Genomic DNA, 18,099 nt, shown 5'->3' with positions numbered 1-18,099 from the left:
CTAGCCTATCACTAAGCTAGAAAAGTAAACCACACACTAAGATTGCAATGTAAATGCGGAAGCTAAAGAGTAAGGTAGAGATATGCAAACTCTCATCGACGACTCCGGTATTTTTACCGAGGTATTGAGAAGCGCGCAAGCTTCTCCCTAGTCCTCGTTGCAGCCACTTGCAAGGGCCAAGTTCCGGGTCGGGTAACTTCGTGGATAGCCTCGGGCATTTCCCATGCGCAAGTGGGTCTCCGACGTGCTTTTCGACAAGCCTCTCCCGGATGCTCCCGCCACCTTCACTATCAAGCTTTCGGCCGAACCGCCATGGGTCTTGTTCCTTCGGTACATGGTGGTGGCTACACCACAAACGCGGTTGGTGTGATCTCGCAAGACTACAAGTCGCTCCGATGTACAACAATGATGCGCTCAAGCACCAAGTGATAAGAGGTGTGCAAAACTCACTAAACACTAGACCTAAACCTAGAGCAAACGCATAAGCGGTGGTCTAATCAACCTAAGCACTTCGCAAAGCACCTACGCTCATCACCTAATGAATCACTAAGCACTATATAAGTAGAGATCACTAAAATGGTGTATCAACACCTTTGGTATGTTTCCTCAGCTCTCCATATCTCAAATGACCGGTTGGGGGGTTTATTTATAAGCCCTACCGAGAAAGTAGCTGTTAGAGACGAAACTCAGCTTTCTGCTACTGACCGGATGCTGCTGTCGTCCTGAATGGACACGTTCGGTCGTCCCGACCGTTAAAGCGCGCGCGTTGATCGAACTCTAGGCCGAGTCCGGTCTCACTCGATCGGACGCGTCCGATCGCGCTGGCGCCGCTCTAGAACCTCTCTGAACTCGATCGGACGCTGTACTTTGTGCGTCTGGTCATCCAGTGCCGCTGCATCTGGTCACGCTGAAAACATTGTCGTGACGAAGAACACTGTCATCGGTGCGTCCCGTCACTGCTTCGCTCAGCGTCTAGTCACAGCTGCTGACGCCTGCTGTTGCCGAGCAACTGATTGGACGTGTCCGGTCCCTATAAGGGCCGCGTATGGTCACCTCTGCCGAGCTCTTTTCTTGGCGATCTTGCATCCGGCTTGGTTCCATCTTCGTGCTTGGACTATGGTTGATATCTTGGGTCTTCTCTTGTGCTTTTATGGTCGTGCTTATGGTGTTGATTGTGGGGTTATCATATCGCTGTCCAAGTCATGTCTTGCACCCTATTGAATTACAAAGCAATTACTTGCAAATTCATTAGTCTAATTTAGTTATGTTAGTCATCAAACACCAAAATCCAAAGTAAATAGGCCTAAAATCTATTTTCCTTACATCGGGTGCGGGCATAGAATGCTGCCCGTGACAGGTGGCGGGCGCTGGCACGGGTACATAGTTTTACTCGTGGGTGCGGGTTTGTGAGACTATATCCTTGGGTAAAATACCAGTTGCCACCTTTAGTACAGGGTGAGTGTGTTATCTGTCTGCTGAGATTCGACGGAAAAATGTTTCGGAATAGAAAGCAAATGAGAGCACAAAGTCAACGCATATACTAGTTATCGAAATATCGAATGCATATGATCGATTGCTTATTAATCACAAGCTTGGTTGTACAGTAGTACTTATATACGGAGTATAGTTAATAAAATAAAATTGCAAGCACACCATGAACGGTAGTTTTCGTTTCCGTACTAGGACGGTAGCTAGATGGATGGATCGGCGGTGAGTATGCATTTCCATTGTGCCTGTACTCCGTCAGTCGTTGCTCGCCGGATCATGCCGGCAGAACCTTGAGGCCGGCAGCAGCGTCGCAACGCGTGAGATTGCTCGCCTGGACCAACGCCTGCAAGCATTCGTGTACGTCCTCATCAGCACGTTATGACTCCGATCCAGTAGTCACTGATCAGCGAGGCCTATCAAGGCACGTACCAGGTACATGTGCTTCATTGCTTGGTTGATGGCGTTGAACAATTCGCGCTGTGGATACGCGGGGTGGACGCGGTAGGTGTCGTCGCCGCGTCCGGACGGCACGAGCACCGGCGGCGGCAGTGGCTGCACGCAGCGGTCATCGCACCCGCACTCGCACGCCGGGCAGCCGCCGTCGATGCATAGTGGAGCAGCAGTGGTGATGATCGTCGCCTGCTGCAGCGTGAGCTGCATGTTCACGGTGACGAACGCGGCGGCGACGCTGCCCGGCGAGCCCATAGCCGTCGGCTGCTGCATCTGGTAGCTCGACAGCCACGACAGCATGTAGGCCGTCGCCGAGGAGCCGCTTCTGGTTCCTGCTGCTGCTGCTTCTAGGAAGGTCACCATCCTGTTGACCTCGACTTCGAGGACTCCCAGGTCCAGGCCGCTCCAGAACTGCCGCGCCTGCACGAACTGCTCCCACTGGTTGCGCAGCTTCGTCGCCACTTCCACCGTGATGGAACTAAGCTGCCAGATGTCTTCGTTGACGAAGGTAGTCACCATCTCCAGCACGCCGAACCGCGCGATGTGGTTCATCACCACGGGGACGGGGACTCTCTGCAGCGCGCCGCCGGCGACGTCGATGGCTTCCGGCGGTGGCCTTTGCACGTACAAGATTGCTTGGGGACTTGGAGCTGGAGCCGCAGCATCTCCTTCGCTGGTGGTGTAGTGGCCGACGAAGCTGACGGTGAGCAGCTGTTGCTTGTCGCAGCCGCCGTCGACAGTGGATGTCGTCGTTGACGTCGAAGACAGAGCAGGCACGCTGAGGTGGACGATGAAGCTCTTCACCTCGCCGGCGTAGAGGACCCCGACGGAGACCTCGCCGGACGCCTTATCTCCGGTGATGGGGCTCACGTATCCCCCCGAATCGATTCTCTCGATCGTGACCCCGCTCGTCCCGACGGGCGCCTCGAAGCGGACGCGCGTGCCGACGGCGACCACGTCCTTGAGCCCGCTGACGCAGACGGCGATGGCGCCCGTGATGCCGTCCGTGTTCTCGTCGTCGACGAAGGAGTAGGTGCCCTGGGATTTCCTGGCGATGTAGAGCAGCGCCCTGGGGTCGTACGCCGCGCCGAGGCCCAACGTGTGCACCGGGGGCAGGTCCTCGCGCGGCAGCTTGCTGAATCTGCTGCTGGCCTCCGTCGTCGCCGTGTCCGTCACCAAGATGACGAAGCGCGCGCGGCTGCTCCGGCTCGCCGTCGCCGGTAGCTCCCTTAGGATCTGAAATTTCAGTTGTTAAGATCAGCTACTAGCTAGTATAGCTGGCCGGTCTGAATTGAAGATAATGAAGAAACGTGCACGTACCTTGATGGCCTCCTCCAAGGCGGCGCCGGCGCCGGCTCCAGACGTGAACTCACCACGGGGCTCCAGCTCGTCGACGGATTTTTCGGCATTCCGTCGAGCCTCGAGAGTGCTCAGAAACCCGGTGACTAGCGGACTGTTGGACGACGGCCCGACGACGGCGAGACGGTCGTCGTCATGGATGATCTGCCTGACGATAAACTTGACGGCCTTCTTCACCGCATCCAGCCTCGCCGTGCCCGTGGCACCACCGCCACCCACGTCGAGCACCACGGCGAGGTCGATGGGGACGCGCCTCTGCTGCTGCGCCGCCGGTGGCGCCTCGACGCGCACCAGCACCTGGAAGTCTTTGCTTGCCTGAAGTCGAGGGATCTGAGCGAAGACTGGGGTGGTGATCACTTTCACCGTCTCTGCGGCGGCGGCCTGCGGCACATGCGTATTCGTAGATGAAATATAAATCATCAGCTCGTCGTCACGATAGGTGCCATCAATCGAAGGACAAAAATGAAATGAAGAAAACAAAAGTAGACCACTGATGCGAGCAGGAGCGTGAAAACGAGCCATATCATTGGAGCTGCCACTCCCGACGTGGTATGCATTTTCTTTGCATGGAACAAGCGGGTATTGGTGATCATTCTTCTAATTTGGTCTCTCGGCTGTGTTGTGTGAGAAGGCCTCTCTGCATTGGGTGGGCACATTATATAGCCATGTAGCTTGGCGATCAACATCATCAGGCATCTAGTCAGACTCACATTGGTGCTTGCATTACACTGTAGTAGTACTACTACTCCTACTTATAAAAACAGATTTTAGGAGACAACTTCTCGTTAACACGAACAGACATACTCCTATGGCACAGCTCAGAACAGCTGTTGGGAGCTGTTTTTTTTTTATTTTTTTACCAAACAACTACTCCCTCTATCCCAAATTGTAAGTCATTCCAAGAATCTTGGAGAGTCAAAGCATCTCAAGTTTGACCAAGTTTATATAATAAGATAATAACATTTATGATACCAACTAAGTACCAATAGATTCTTTGTTAATTATATTTTTATAGTATACCTATTTGATGTCATAAATCTTTGTAATTTTTTTTTATAATTTTGGTCAAACTTGAGAAGCTTTGACTCTCCAAGATTCTTGGAATGACTTACAATTTGGGATGAAGGGAGTATTTCTAAATAGTTGCTAGTTTAACAGTCTGTTCGGTTCGTATCGTTGCTGGTTCGTGAAGAAGTACTATTGGCTGGTTTATGTGAGAGAAAAATACTATTCCGGCTAGAAATTTACGATCATTTACGACAAGCCACAGCCAAACGAACAGGCTGTAAATCAGCAGGGTGATCTGGTACTTGAAAATGTGGTGTCATTTGATGGGGGTCAGACATCTCTTTTGGAAGAGGAATCATATGGGGTTTCCAAACTTCAGCCAGTTAAGAGTGCCGGGGTTAATTTCAATACCAGGCACAGTTCGAGAATTCAAGAGAAAAAAGGAGCAATTCAAGATAAACTGAAAGCTAAGACAGCTGATGCAAAAGGGGCGTTATGGACTATCTGTAAGGTGCGCAATGATGTGGTGTTTAACAAAAAGACGATGACTTTCCCGGTGGCAATCATCTACAAGACGTTGATGGTGGTGAAATCTTGGCGTCCGCTCTTGAAGCCCAATCTGAAGCCTGTGACGAACGAGATGATAAATCTAGTTGCTTCTAATGCCACTGTGGCAATGTAGCTGTGGCGAGTGGTTGTCTTTTGTCTGCTTTTGTTGGTCCGAATATTGGTGGTTCAAACTTGCTGCTTGGGTTTACAGGTCTGATGATAGATCTTTTGATGTGTAGTTTATAGAGTTCGTTGAAGAATTTAGTGCTTAATCTGTAAGCTGGTTTTCCCAGCAGGATCTTGGGCTTTCTTTAAACTTTCAATTAAAGCCGGTGAATGACTCTGATCTAAAAATCAGGTTGTTGTTTTTCTTCTCCTCTCACAGGGAAATAGAATGGGAAAGAGCGAATCCCACACAAGTGGGACCCACTGGGCCTAAAAGACAGCTATTGCCCGAGGGCAGAGAGAGAGAGAGTGCGCGCGCGCTCGCGGGTGGGGGTGGGGGGAGTGAGCCGACGCGGCGTGGCCGGTCGGGGCGCGGCCACTGGAGCGCGGCCGCCGGGAGCGAGACTCGCCGGGGCACCGCCCGCTGGGGGTGCGGCTCGCTGGGGCGCCGCCCGCCAGTAGCAGCCGGGGGCCGCTGGGGCCGGACCGCCATGGGGGCTCGCAGACACGAGGTCGCCGCCGGCCACCGGACGCCGGTGCCACCATTCACGAGCGTGGGCACGACGGACCGCCGGACGCGGGCGCAGCTGCATCGCCGGATGCGGGCGCCGCCACGCGCGAGTGCGGGCAGGGGCGCCGCCGGATCGCCGGACTGCTGGATGCGGGCACCGCCACGCACGAGCGCGGGCGCGGGTGCCGCCGGACGCGGGTGCGAGTGCCAGGATGCAAGCGGGCACCTTCGCGCAGATGTGGAGGCCGCCGGGATGCGGACGCCAGCAGATCTTGCAGCCGGACGCCAGGATGCGGACGGCGCCGGATCTCGCCGGCTCACCGGGGGCAGATGGCCCGTCGAGGCACAGCTCGCCGAGGCCTACGAGGACGAGCGCCATGGTCGTTGAGGTGTTGCCCGTCGAGACGCGTGCGCCGGCCTGCCGAGGAGCAGACTGCTGAGGGAGGGGGTGGAGGCGCACGACCTGCTGGGCTGGGGACGGAGGCACGAGCAGAGGCAGAGGCGCACAGCTCAGCTGGAAGAAACGACGGAGCTCTGCACGGCCCGATGGAAGAAGGCGACGGAAACAGAGGAAAACGAAATCTAATGGCATTATAGTCTTTTTAGTCGTTTGGTTTACCATGTGAAACTATTTTGCTAAATAAGTTTTCAAAACAACTTTAGCTTCACCAGAAAGTTGTTTGGGAAGCTGAAAAACAAAAAAACTTAACTAATGAAGCTGAGTTGTGCCAAATGAGCCCTTAAATTCTAAGACTGTGAATGAGGCGGTGATGACCCGAGGATATGACGTCTAAGAGAATGAGGCGGTGATGGGGCGAGAATGTAAGGCCACAAAGCTGAGATAATGATAGTGGATCTCGAGCATGGACGAGGCGGTGGCAATGGATTTTATATATGGGACGAGTAAGTGTAGAAGCGTGTTACCGACTCCACCATGGTGAGCCCTTATCCTCTCTTCGACTCTTCCTCTCCTCTCTCTCTCTCTCTCTCATGGGTGAGAAGCTAGATCTGGCATGGGTGAGAAGCTAGGATTCGTGGTGGTGGTGCCATGGCCACAGAGGTTGAGGCCGTGATTCATGGTGGTTCGCGGTGTGGCTTGGTGCTAACGCGGAGATCTGGTGCCGGCGTGGCCTTGAGCTGGATTCCTATTTTTCATTTTTAAAATATGTACACTGTAGTGTTTGTGAAAAAATAATTAAACAAATCAACATAGTAATACTTGTCCTATGTACGCCTCAGCACTCCATTAAGGGCAGCTCCAACGTGTGTTCTAAGCCACTGCAAAGAGCAGAGACGAAGGTAAGAGCATCTCCCAGAGTTTATGTTTTCCAAATCCTAAAAAAGTTTTTGGAGAAAAAAAAAGTCATCTCCCATAATTTCTAATATTTGATATGTAGAAAACCTGGTCCACTTGCGTTTTTTTCTGCGGTCTTTTTTTTTTCCCGCGCGAAACCCATCGTGGCCGCGCGTACCCACGCCGCCGCCGCCTCCATCCGTCGTGTTGCCGTACCCTGCACCTCCCAGCCAGCAGTGAAGTTGCAGGTGAAGGTGTTGCTCCGGTCGTCGTACGCGTAGCTATACGTCTGAGGGCACTACGCCTTGAACAGCTTGGAGTAGCCGCTCGGCTTGCACGTCGCCGGCGACGCGAACTTCCCGCGACAGCAGTACTCGTCCGTGCCGAACGCTAGGCACGCGCTCTTGCAGCCCACCACCGCGTCATCGCCACTGCCGCCGCCGCCGCTGCCGTCCTTCTTCGCCGCCGCCGCTGCTGCTCTCACCGCCTGCTCGCTCGGGCACACCGGGTTGATGTCCGCGGGGCACGACGCGCTCCGGCATCGGCCCCCCCGGCCGCGGGCTCGATCTCCAAGGGCAGGTCGAAGCCGTCGACGTTGCTCACGTCGTAGAAGTCGTCTTTATTGCCGTTGCCGCCACCGAGCGTGTCAACTCGGCCAGGGTAGCCAGCGGGGCGCCGCTGCCGCCGTTGCGCGTGACCTGCCCCATCCCGCAGTCGCACCTGCATGTCGCGACGGAGGCGGAGGCGGAGGTGTGCGTAAAGTTACGCGGATTGGCTTGTGTTTTTCGAAGTGCATAAATTTTATGAGCTAAGATTAGAAATTGTTAAAGAGAGGTTTTGTCCGATTATTCTAAAAATCAAGGATTAGGAGAAGGTTTAGAAAATTCTTGAAGATGCTCTAAAGGCGGTACAGTACATTGGAGAGGAGGTGCTAGCCTATCACCATCTTACACGTATTGCTTATTTTAGCACCTGGTTGTTAGAATGTAAACCGGCAGGTGGGCCAGCCGGTCCTAGGCTCCCCACCTAGCCTATATGTATGCACTGTCTATCCTTGATCAATACAGAGTATTCTCCAAACTACAGGTTCACATGGTATCATCGTCACGGTTCGCTCCTACGACCGATCGTTTCCGCAAACCCTAAAACTGCACCGTCGCTGGTCTTTTCGATCGCCGGCCAGCCCTTCTGCCGCCGCGGAGCCGTCACTACTCGCCGGCCTTCCGTCCACGGGACGTCGCGGACCCCGCGCACACCGCCCGATCCCCTCCCATCGCTGATCCTCGCGCCGCCAGCAATGGAGACTGAAGCCGACCGCCTGGCCCATGAGGCTCGCGAGCAGCGCGAGCATGATGCGGCGGAGGCGGCACGTCAACGCGCCGTGGAGGCCGCACGCCTCATGCGTGAGACCGCGGAAAAGGCCGCTGCGGATCGCGCGGCCGCCCTCGACGCCTACGAGGCTCAGCATGCTGCTGTTCACGCCGCAGCCATCGCCGTCGTCAACATCAAGGTTCTCATACCTCTGGTGTTGGATCGCGCCGCCAACAATTACAATCGGTGGCGATCTCTCTTCCTCGTCGTTCTGGGCAAGTATGCCCTCATGGATCACGTCCTCGCTAATGTGGTTCACGCCGACCGGCCGGCGTGGGTGCAGATGGACTGCACCGTTCTCACTTGGATTTACGGCACCATCCATGGCGATCTTCAGCAGTCCACGATATTGCGCAACCCTAACGCGCGCACCGCCTGGAAGTTCCTCGAGAACGAGTTCCTCGGCCAGCGCGAGTCACGTGCTCTCCTCCTCTCCGTCGAATTCCGCACGGCCAAGCAAGGAGTGTCGTCGATTCACGAGTTCTGCTGCCTCCTCGAGACGATGGCTGCAACACTCAGCGACTTCGGCGACCCGATCGGCGACCGCACGCTGGTCCTCACGCTCCTCCGAGGCCTCAGCGACAAGTTCTGGCCCATGGTGACTAACTTGAAGATGCGCCAGCCGTTTCCTACGTTCGAGGAAGCCTGCACCCTACTCCTTCTCGAGGAGATTGATATCGACGACATCGCCGCCGGGAATGACGCTCCACCACCACCGGCGCCGTCCGCTCTTGTCGCTGCCCCACGCACTCCTTCTGGTGGCAGCGGGCAAGGCCACAGCAGTGGGCATGGCGGCCACAGCCGCGGCTCCTCCCAGTCCTAGTGCTCGGGCGGGCGACGTCGTGACCGTGGAGGCAAACAGCAACAGCAATCTCACCATGCTGGAGGGTCTGGCAACCATACCAGAGGTGCTGGTCACTATGCCGGAGGTGCTGGTCACTACGCCGGCATGCCTCGCCCGCCAGCGCCCTTCATCAACCCATGGGCTGGCACGGTCCAATTTTGGCCGCATCCACCCGTCGCTGGCAGTGCTCCAGGAGCGCCCCCTCGTCCTCCGCCTGCTGCGTTCATTGCACAGCAGTACTTGGTGTTCTACTCGCCGTACGACGCTGCTACATATGGCACTGGTGCACCTGGTGCTGGTGCACCCCCTCCGGGATATGGCACCTCACCTCCAGGTTTTGGCGGCTACGACAGTACCTCGCAGCAGCAGCAGCAGCTCTCACCCTGGGACCCGATGCAGGGCAGCTCTTGGGACGCATCGTCTCTCGTCAGCAACTTCAACACCATGTTGCTGAACCCACCACTTCGGCCGAGTGGTATGCTAATTCCGGCGCCGGCACTCATGGTCAACAATGCTGGTATATTATCCTCCTTTCACCCTCCTTCGTCATCAAGTCCTTCATCTATCATTGTCGGTAATGGAGCTTTGTTTCCCGTTACCTCTTTGGGTCACATTCTTTTTCCACTGATCGACGTCCTCTTATTCTTTCTAATGTTCTAGTTTCACCTAGCATTATTAAGAATTTAATCTCTGTCCATCGTTTCACCACTGACAATAATTGTTCCATCGAATTTGACCCCTTTGGCCTTTCTATGAAGGACCTATAGACGTGGAGCGTGATCGCTAGGTGCAATAGCATGGGTGATCTCTACCCGTTCTTTCCACCGGCACCAGCCAACCTAGTCGCCCTCACTGCCGCCCCGTCCTCATCCACCCTCTGGCATCGTCGCCTTGGTCACATCGGTCATGAGGCTTTGTCCAAGCTCATCAGCTCCAACGCTATTTCCTGTAATAAGCACCACAATGATCATGCTTGTCATGCTTGTCAATTAGGTCGCCATGTGCGTCTTCCTTTTTCCATGTCAAACTCCCGCGCGCTCCATCCGTTTGATTTAATACATTGTGATCTTTGGACTTCTCCAGTTGTTAGTGTGTCTAGCTATAAATATTATCTTGTCATTCTTGATGATTGCACCCACTACACTTGGACGTTTCCTTTATGCCTCAAGTCCGATACTTTTGGAGTTTTATCTCATTTTTTCTCATATGTGCGCACGCAGTTTACCACTTCTATCAAGGCGGTGAGTTTGATAACTCCCTGGCCCGCACGTTCTTCCTCACTCACGGTGTGGTCCTCCGCATGTCGTGCCCATACACCTCTCAATAGAACGGGCGTGTCGAGCGTACCCTTCGCACCCTAAACAACATCGTGCGCTCCCTTCTATTTCAGGCTAGTCTTCCCCCCATTTATTGGGCTGACTCCCTCCATACTGCCACCTACCTCCTCAATCGTCACCCAACCAAAACCCTTGACGGCCGCACTCCATTCCTTGCTCTTCATGGCACAAAACCATCCTACACTCACCTTCGGGTTTTTGGCTGTGCCTGCTATCCTAACCTCTCCTCCACAGCTCCACATAAATTGTCACCTCGCTCATCTTTGTGTGTCTTCCTTGGACATTCCTCCGATCACAAAGGGTACCGGTGTCTTGACCTTCACTCCAATCGGATTATTGTCTCTCGACATGTCGTGTTTGATGAGACTTTATTTCCTTTCTCCGAAGTGTCCACCACCCCTCAGGATCCCAACACACTAGATTTTTTGAGCACTGATGATGATGTTTCCACTTTGCCCATTGGGCCGAGAGTTGTGACTGCAGGTACTCGACTTCTCGACAATGTGGTTGCTGCCCCTGGTACTCCTGGCGTGGCAGCCACGCCTGGCTCTAGTAGCCCAGCTGCTGGCTGCTCGCCGCCAGCTGTGGGTCCTACCAGCGCTGCTGCTGGCTACTTGACGCCGCCCGCTGCGCCTAGAAGCTCGCCTACAGGCCACAGCAGCCCGACAGCTGGTCCCTTAGCACCCACTGCCGCTGGGCCGCCACCTGATGCCACTGCCCCTAAGGTCATCGTGCCTCAGGTTGTTGCCAGTGGCGTCGGGCGGTCCACTGGTCGCACCACCTCGACAGCGCCAGAGGCTATCGTTCCCGTCGTTAATGCGCACAACATGCGCACACATGGCAAGTCTGGCTTTCAGCAGCCAGTTGATCGCCTCAACCTCAACACAATGGCTCTCTCTCTCTGGTGCCTACGTCCGTTCGCACCGCCCTATCCGACCCGGCCTGGCGCCTCGCCATGCAAGCTGAGTTCGATGCACTGCAGGTGAATGACACCTGGACCCTGGTGCCTCGTCCACCTGGTGTTAATCTTGTCACAGGGAAATGGATCTTCCGTCACAAATTCTGGTCTGATGGCTCGCTTGACCGCTATAAAGCTCGGTGGGTTCTTCGTGGTTTCACACAGTGTCCGGGAATTGATTATGATGAGACTTTCAGCCCTGTCATCAAGCCGGCTACTATTCAGGTGGTTCTCACATTGGCCCTGCCTCGGTCCTAGCCTATTCATTAGCTTGATATGAAGAATGCCTTCCTACATGGCACCCTGACAGAGACAGTTTATTGTGCTCAGCCCACTGGGTTTGTTGACTCTTCTAGACCCGACTATATGTGTCGCCTGAACAAGTCTCTCTATGGCTTGAAGCAAGCTCCTCGCGCATGGCACAGTCGCTTTGCCTCCCACATCACTTCTCTGGGGTTCATGGAGGCTAAGTCTGACACATCACTGTTCATCTATTGCCAAGGTGTTGCTGTGGCGTTCCTACTCCTATATGTTGATGATATTGTTCTCACAACATCGTCTACAAGTTTCCTTCAGCGCATTATTGCAGCACTTCGCCGTGAATTCTCTATGACGGACATGGGACCTCTTCATCATTTTTTGGGTGTCACTGTTGATCGCAGAGCTGATAGCCTGTTGCTCTCTCAACGATAGTACATGCTGGATATTCTAGAGCGTGCTGGTATGCGTGACTGCAAGCCTTGCAGCACACATGTGGATACTCACTCCAAGCTTCCTGCCGATGGGGCCATGGTCGCCGATCCCACTCACTATCGCGGTATTGCTGGAGCTCTTCAGTATCTCACCTTCACCCGCCCGGATATTGCATACGCAGTTCAACAGGTCTGTTTATATATGCATGATCCCCAGGAGCCTCATCTTGGTGCTATGATGCGCATTCTGTGGTATCTTCAGGGCACTCTAGATCTTGGACTTCATCTCCACCAGACCTCACCGTCTGATCTCACCGTCTACACAGATGCAGATTGGGCGGGCTGTCCTGACACTCGCAAATCCACCTCGGGTTATGCAGTGTTTCTCGGGGACAATCTCATCTCCTGGTCGTCCAAGCGTCAGCCTACAGTGTCTCGGTCCAGCGCAGAGGCCGAATATCGGGCCGTCGCCAATGGAGTAGCTGAAGCCTGCTGGTTGCGCTAACTTCTATAAGAGCTTCGCTGTCCTCTTCGTCTTCCTGCATCGACTGTGGTCCGCGACTTTAAGCAACGCACTATGTCGACTAGTGCGAATGGAGCCTCCGAAGTCCTTGGCATGGGACCCTCCGCTAGGTACAGTCTAATCTCTGTGATTACTGTATTTTATATTCTTACTGTATCAATCAGTATGTCATCTATACATGCTGTAGCGTTCATAAGAAATATACACATGCACATATATGCTGTCACAAACCTGCTGATGTTATATTTCTGGATTAAACTGATAATGAAAATGCCTAAATTCCTAACAATCCAAAATTCTAATAATAGACAATTTTCTGTCAGTGGATTTGCTGCCGCTTTGAAGCTGAATAATTTTGATGGCAAGAATTTTATGATATGATGTGCAAAGATGGTATTGTGGTTGACTGCGATGAACTGCTATCACGCCGCATAGGGGAAGCCTGAACAGTTTACTCCTGAGGAGGAGCGAAAGTTCTTGGCTGCCGATAACCTGTTTCGAGACGCCGTGATTAGTGCACTTCATCCCAAGTATGAGAAAAACACATATCTTGCACATCAGTCAAAGAATTATGGGATGATCTTGAGGCAAAGTTTGGGGTTTGTGATGCTGGTAGTGAGCTGTACCTTATGGAGAAGCTGTATGACTACAACATGGTTGAAAATCGTTCTTTGGTCAAACAGGCTCATGAGATACAGGCGCTGACAAAGGAACTAGAACATTTCCCATGTTTGTTGCCCGACAAGTTTGTGGCCAGCGGTATAATCGTTAAGTTGCCACCTTCTTGGAGGGTTTTTGCTACTTCTCTAAAACACAAGAGACCAGAGTTTAGCATGGCTGAGCTTATTGGATCTCTTGATGTTGAGGAGAGGGCGAGAGCAAAAGACAACCATGGAAAAGGAGTTGAGTCTTCCGCTGCCAATATGGTGCAAAAGAAAAACTCATTTGCATCTCGTAATAAAAAGAAGAAGAACATACAAGAGAACAACAATGCAAAGTCTAAGCAGACTGCACAGTTTAAGAAGAAAAACAACAAGAAATGTGGAGGATGCTTTATTTACGGGAGTGATGAGCATTGGGCAAGTGCGTGCCTAGACCGCAAATACAAGCAAGAAAAGAAATTAGTAAATGTGGTCTTTAGCGAGACTGGAGGAGGAACATCTGGGTATGGTAATTTATTACCCTTTGTTCTTTCAGTTTATCTTTCACCCGAGTGGTGGATGGACAGTGATGCTAATATTCATGTGTGTGCTGATGTTTCTTTGTTTATTTTCTATCAGGCCGGCAGGACTGGAGCCTTGCTAAAGGGAAACGGTTCACATGCGCGTGTTCTTGGTGCTGGTATGGTCGTTCTGAAGTTTACTTTAGGAAAGATAGTGCTATTAAAGAACGTGCAGCATGTCCCCTCCATTAAGAAGAATCTTGTTAGCGCTTCTCAGATGTGTCGCAATGGCTTTAAAATTGTGATTGAGTCCAATAAATGTGTTGTGTCGAGACATGGAATATTTGTCGGAAAAGGTTATGATTGCGGAGGCTTGTTCCTCTTATCTTTGCCTGATGATGTTGCGTCTTAAATAGATCTATTGGTTAATGAAAATTATTTCATGGTCCGTTATCACGGCCTGTGTGATTCTGTCTCACACCTCACTGTTAGCACCGTGGAGTGGGGATCGTTATTATGTAGATCTATTCCTGATAGGGCGTGACTTTAACTGTGCGCTATGCCTTAATCGGCTGTTTTAGCCGATATCGAGCGCTTTCACGAACGATTCACGTCACGAGACCGTTGAAGTAAAGATAGGTTGAAAGATGTGTTAGCCCCATGATCTTATTATTGTATTATGGCCTGCATGATTCTGCCTCACACCCCACTGATATTAGTAATAAGTTAGGGTCGTTAAATCTATTGCTGTTTCTATGGCCTGCATGATTCTGCCTCATGCCCCACTAGTCATAGTGATAGATGAGATCTAATATGTTCATTAGATTTATCTTTATTAAATGGTTAAATGGTGCTGAGCTGTTTCTTTTATATAAAAGGGATTCGGTTGCTTGCAGTCATTGGCTTAGCATAAACCAATCATTGTTAATATCTTATTGCCATTGACTAATATTTGTTCAAATAATGGTATTCATCTTGAATGATAACTGATTTTTCCTACACAAGCCATGAGCTTTGACTAATTTATTCTTATGAATATGCTGGAATCGACTCTTTAGTCGATCTTCTTTCATATCGACTCTCAGAGCCGCACATTCGGGACTGTCTGACAACACCAGCACGTTTTACCCTAAATTACTGATAAACTTTCTCTCCTTGTCAATTGCATGGTCAAATTGTCTGGCACGTCTCGGAAGGAGTACGCAGGATCGACTACCCCTACGTTGAAGCTAGACGGATCTACAGCTCCATCGAGCAGACCCTTCCAACTTGCTCGTGTGCCCTCGGCACGGGACGAAATTTCATGCCGACAGCTTGTTTTTTTCGAAGTGCATAAATTTTATGAGTTAAGATTAGGAATGGTTAGAGAGAGGTTTTTTCTCTTCATTCTAAAAAACAAGGATTAGGAGAAGGTTTAGAAAATTCTTGAAGATGCTCTAAAGGCGGTACAATACATTGGAGAGGAGGTGCTAGCCTATCACCATCTTACACGTATTGCTTATTTTAGCACCCGGTGCAGACAATATAAATCAATTTTTCTTCACTCATCCACTCACCTCTCTCCTTGTGTCACCGCTCGTACGCTGAATGTCTATTCATCCACACAGTTTTTTGTTTGGTGTGGGGCCCACCTTAGTGTGAACATGTCTATTTTATGAGTAACGAATTGAAGCACCTGTTGACGTGTCAACCTTTGCACCTTGCTAAAAGAAAATATGTTGTGGCTACCCTAATAAAGATAGCTACGGACAGGTAAGGTGGTTGGTCGTTTTTGCTGAGGTGAGGAGTGTGAGGACTTTGAAAAAAAAGACGTAGGGCCTCTTTGGAACGAAGGAATTCAAAACGTAGGGATAGGAAAAAACACAGAAATAAGGTATGATGAAAAGTGAAAAATTACGGGATTTCAAAATACAGGAACAGAAAATTTAGGCTGTTTGGAACACAGGAATTTATAACATAAAATCCTCTCTTGCTGGCGTGAGACGGGCGAGTTGCCTCGGGCTTCCGCAAAGGAAGAGAAAACAAGCGATCGGACTGGATTTGATTTTTTTCTGTGAAATCTCGTTGCCGCTAAAGTGTTTTAGAGGAAAGGGTCTGTCCGATTCCTTTGATCCAAACACCCTGCTCATCTTCCTTTCCTACGTTTTTATTTGCTTTATTTTTTCTATGAAAATCCTGTGATCCAAACGAGCCCGTAGAAAATGGTGGTTTTCCCATAACGTACTGTGCATGGGATTATTAGATTGGACCACAAAGCTGCTACGCTCATTATTAATGCCTTCATCAACAGTACAGTACTCCCTACGTGCTAAAAATTTAAGTCGTTTTTTATAGCGATACGGTCTCAAAAGCATAACTTTGACTACTTATTTTTATAAAGATATTTATAAAAAAGTGATATATGTAAATTTTTGTGAAAGTATTTTTCAAGACAAATCTATACATATGGTTTTCATATTTCCAAATTAAACAACTTAAAAGTTATTCATGATTTATATTCCAAATGTTTGATCCGAGACTTATCCAAAATGACTTTATTTTTTATTACGGATGGAGTACTGTTTGAACAGCTAACAACGACTCATATTAAATGTAAGACAGTTGAGTATAGCTCGTGTGACATTTTTCTACGTCACTGTTTTTTCATCACATCGATGACCTGACAATCGTTTCAAGTGCTTACGTCACTGTTCTTACACCACATCCATGAACTATATTGTAAAAGTCAATATTATTAGATAAATTGTCTTATAGCTTATAATTTCTCTCATACGGTCGAGGGTGTGTTGGATTATAGCCGAGCAAATGCTGACGTGAAGTAGAGAAGAGAAGAGCAAGCAACAAGCTCGGCACGGATGCATATACAAATGTGGGCTCATACGTTAAGTGAATGTGAGAAGAATTATGAAAGAGAAGGTTGGACATGAGTAAAAATAACAATAAAAGAGTTTTTTTTAGACAAATACTCCTTGGCCTCTTACCCTACTGGACTATTGTGGCCGGCCCGCCGTCTCCTCCTCTGCCTTCATTTGGTAAGTATCGATCGTTGCTTGTAGAGAAGAAATTGTTTGGAGTATTCCTGCCAAATGACCTTATTAATTTGTCCAGGACGGAATGACTAGTTTACAGGAAATTATATTAAATTGTTAAGTCTTGGAAATACTATGCATGTTGTCCTAGCGAATTTGACTTAGGACAAGATGTACTTATCACGGTTCCAACCTAGAAACTATGAGATGCTCTCTTTGTAACTTGGTTCCCGTGTGTAAGAAATAAGAAACCATTTTCCCCTCTCACTTTTCTTAATTCCACATCACCATTTTAGTTACTTGATATCATAATTAATGATTATAGAAATCTAATTGAAAACGTACTTTATTAGTAGTACTCCCTCCATCCTAGAAATGAATGCAATTCTAGAACAGTATCATGTGTTATTATCTATAGTCTGATTAATTATAGATTAAAAAAGTATCAATATTTCTAATATCAAATAGATACCGTCAGATTAATTATGAAATATATTTTCATAATAAATTAATTTAGAGCCATAAATATGGATATTATTCGCTATGAACTTATCAAATGTAAACTACTCTATTTTAACAAGCACGTGATCTATAGTTACATTTTTTTTTTGAGAGAGGCTGTAATTGCGACGGGTGAACGTACTTTTTCAATAAATACTGCCCCTGCTCTCCAACCTACATCGTACCTAAGGAGATGTGAATTCAATTGCTCACAAGTACTGTATGACAGCGGTGTTATGGGAATATAAATGCAATGTAGTACTCCACGCGTTGTTGACAGCGGTGTTATCAGCCCGTGGGCGGCGACAGGTGCGGAAGCCGAAGCCGCTGGACCTGTCAAAGAGGTCCTTAATGGCAATTGGCAAGCACTTTCGCTTCGCTCACGCACAGCATCTCGTGCAGCCACCAACAACTCATACTCCTATTAACTGTATCACAGTAGAGTGTGAAATGTGCTTACGTCACCGTGTTTACATCACATCGATGACCACACAACGGTTTTAAAAAGCCGCCGTTCACGCATCCTTTGTTTAATAAGGCATTTTATTTGTGAATCTATATATAGTTTCAAAATTAAACGCGCCATGTACTAATACGTGGCTCGGCACGGCATCGTCCATTTGCGTTCTATCTTTCTCAACCTCACAATTAGAACACATTTCTATGCATGGTCACCGCTTAAGCTGACCCAATCTCTTTTATCATTTTCACATAAGAAAAATAACCTCTATTATACCCAAAATTTATTATAGATTTTAGAATTTATTTGATTTACTTGAATAAATAATAGATCAGATCCAATTAAATTTTACCATACGCATCTCAGTACTATATATATATATATATATATATATATAT

At 49.8% G+C, this 18,099-nt stretch overlaps 3 protein-coding genes across 3 annotated transcripts; 1 reads left to right on the top strand and 2 right to left on the bottom strand.

Annotated features, from left to right (window-relative positions):
* Positions 1-1,555: 1,555 nt before the first annotated feature.
* LOC136522618 (probable E3 ubiquitin-protein ligase WAVH2) lies at positions 1,556-3,904 on the bottom strand. The gene is made up of 4 exons (XM_066516427.1): positions 3,786-3,904; positions 3,259-3,678; positions 1,918-3,174; positions 1,556-1,831 (listed from the first exon to the last, which is right to left on the bottom strand). The coding sequence occupies exons 1-4, from the start codon at positions 3,888-3,890 to the stop codon at positions 1,763-1,765; spliced, it is 1,851 nt and encodes a 616-aa protein (XP_066372524.1). The 5' UTR covers positions 3,891-3,904; the 3' UTR covers positions 1,556-1,762.
* Positions 3,905-7,122: 3,218 nt separating this feature from the next.
* Positions 7,123-7,531, bottom strand: LOC136523341 (thaumatin-like protein). Its single transcript, XM_066517058.1, has 2 exons — positions 7,451-7,531; positions 7,123-7,311 (listed from the first exon to the last, which is right to left on the bottom strand). Exons 1-2 carry the CDS (start codon positions 7,529-7,531, stop codon positions 7,123-7,125), a joined length of 270 nt encoding a protein of 89 aa, XP_066373155.1.
* Positions 7,532-8,121: 590 nt separating this feature from the next.
* Positions 8,122-9,018, top strand: LOC136523340 (uncharacterized). Its single transcript, XM_066517057.1, has one exon. It carries the CDS (start codon positions 8,122-8,124, stop codon positions 9,016-9,018), a length of 897 nt encoding a protein of 298 aa, XP_066373154.1.
* The last annotated feature ends 9,081 nt before the right edge of the window (positions 9,019-18,099 follow it).

The sequence above is a fragment of the Miscanthus floridulus genome, chromosome 18 (assembly GCF_019320115.1).
Source record: "Miscanthus floridulus cultivar M001 chromosome 18, ASM1932011v1, whole genome shotgun sequence".
Classification (NCBI taxonomy): domain Eukaryota; kingdom Viridiplantae; phylum Streptophyta; class Magnoliopsida; order Poales; family Poaceae; genus Miscanthus; species Miscanthus floridulus.
This window is presented reverse-complemented; position numbering and strand designations above follow the sequence as displayed.

Excerpts from the sequence above, each read along its gene's own strand:
- LOC136522618 (XM_066516427.1), bottom strand. The coding sequence starts at position 3,890 with ATGATCACCAATACCCGCTTGTTCCATGCAAAGAAAATGCATACCACG. Across the intron at positions 3,679-3,785 it reads CGCTCCTGCTCGCATCAGTG|GCCGCCGCCGCAGAGACGGT; the intron begins GTCTACTTTTGT and ends CATGTGCCGCAG. Across the intron at positions 3,175-3,258 it reads CCTTGGAGGAGGCCATCAAG|ATCCTAAGGGAGCTACCGGC; the intron begins GTACGTGCACGT and ends CTGAAATTTCAG.
- LOC136523341 (XM_066517058.1), bottom strand. The coding sequence starts at position 7,531 with ATGGGGCAGGTCACGCGCAACGGCGGCAGCGGCGCCCCGCTGGCTACC. Across the intron at positions 7,312-7,450 it reads CACGCTCGGTGGCGGCAACG|GCGGTGAGAGCAGCAGCGGC; the intron begins GCAATAAAGACG and ends CCGAGCGAGCAG.
- LOC136523340 (XM_066517057.1), top strand. The coding sequence starts at position 8,122 with ATGGAGACTGAAGCCGACCGCCTGGCCCATGAGGCTCGCGAGCAGCGC.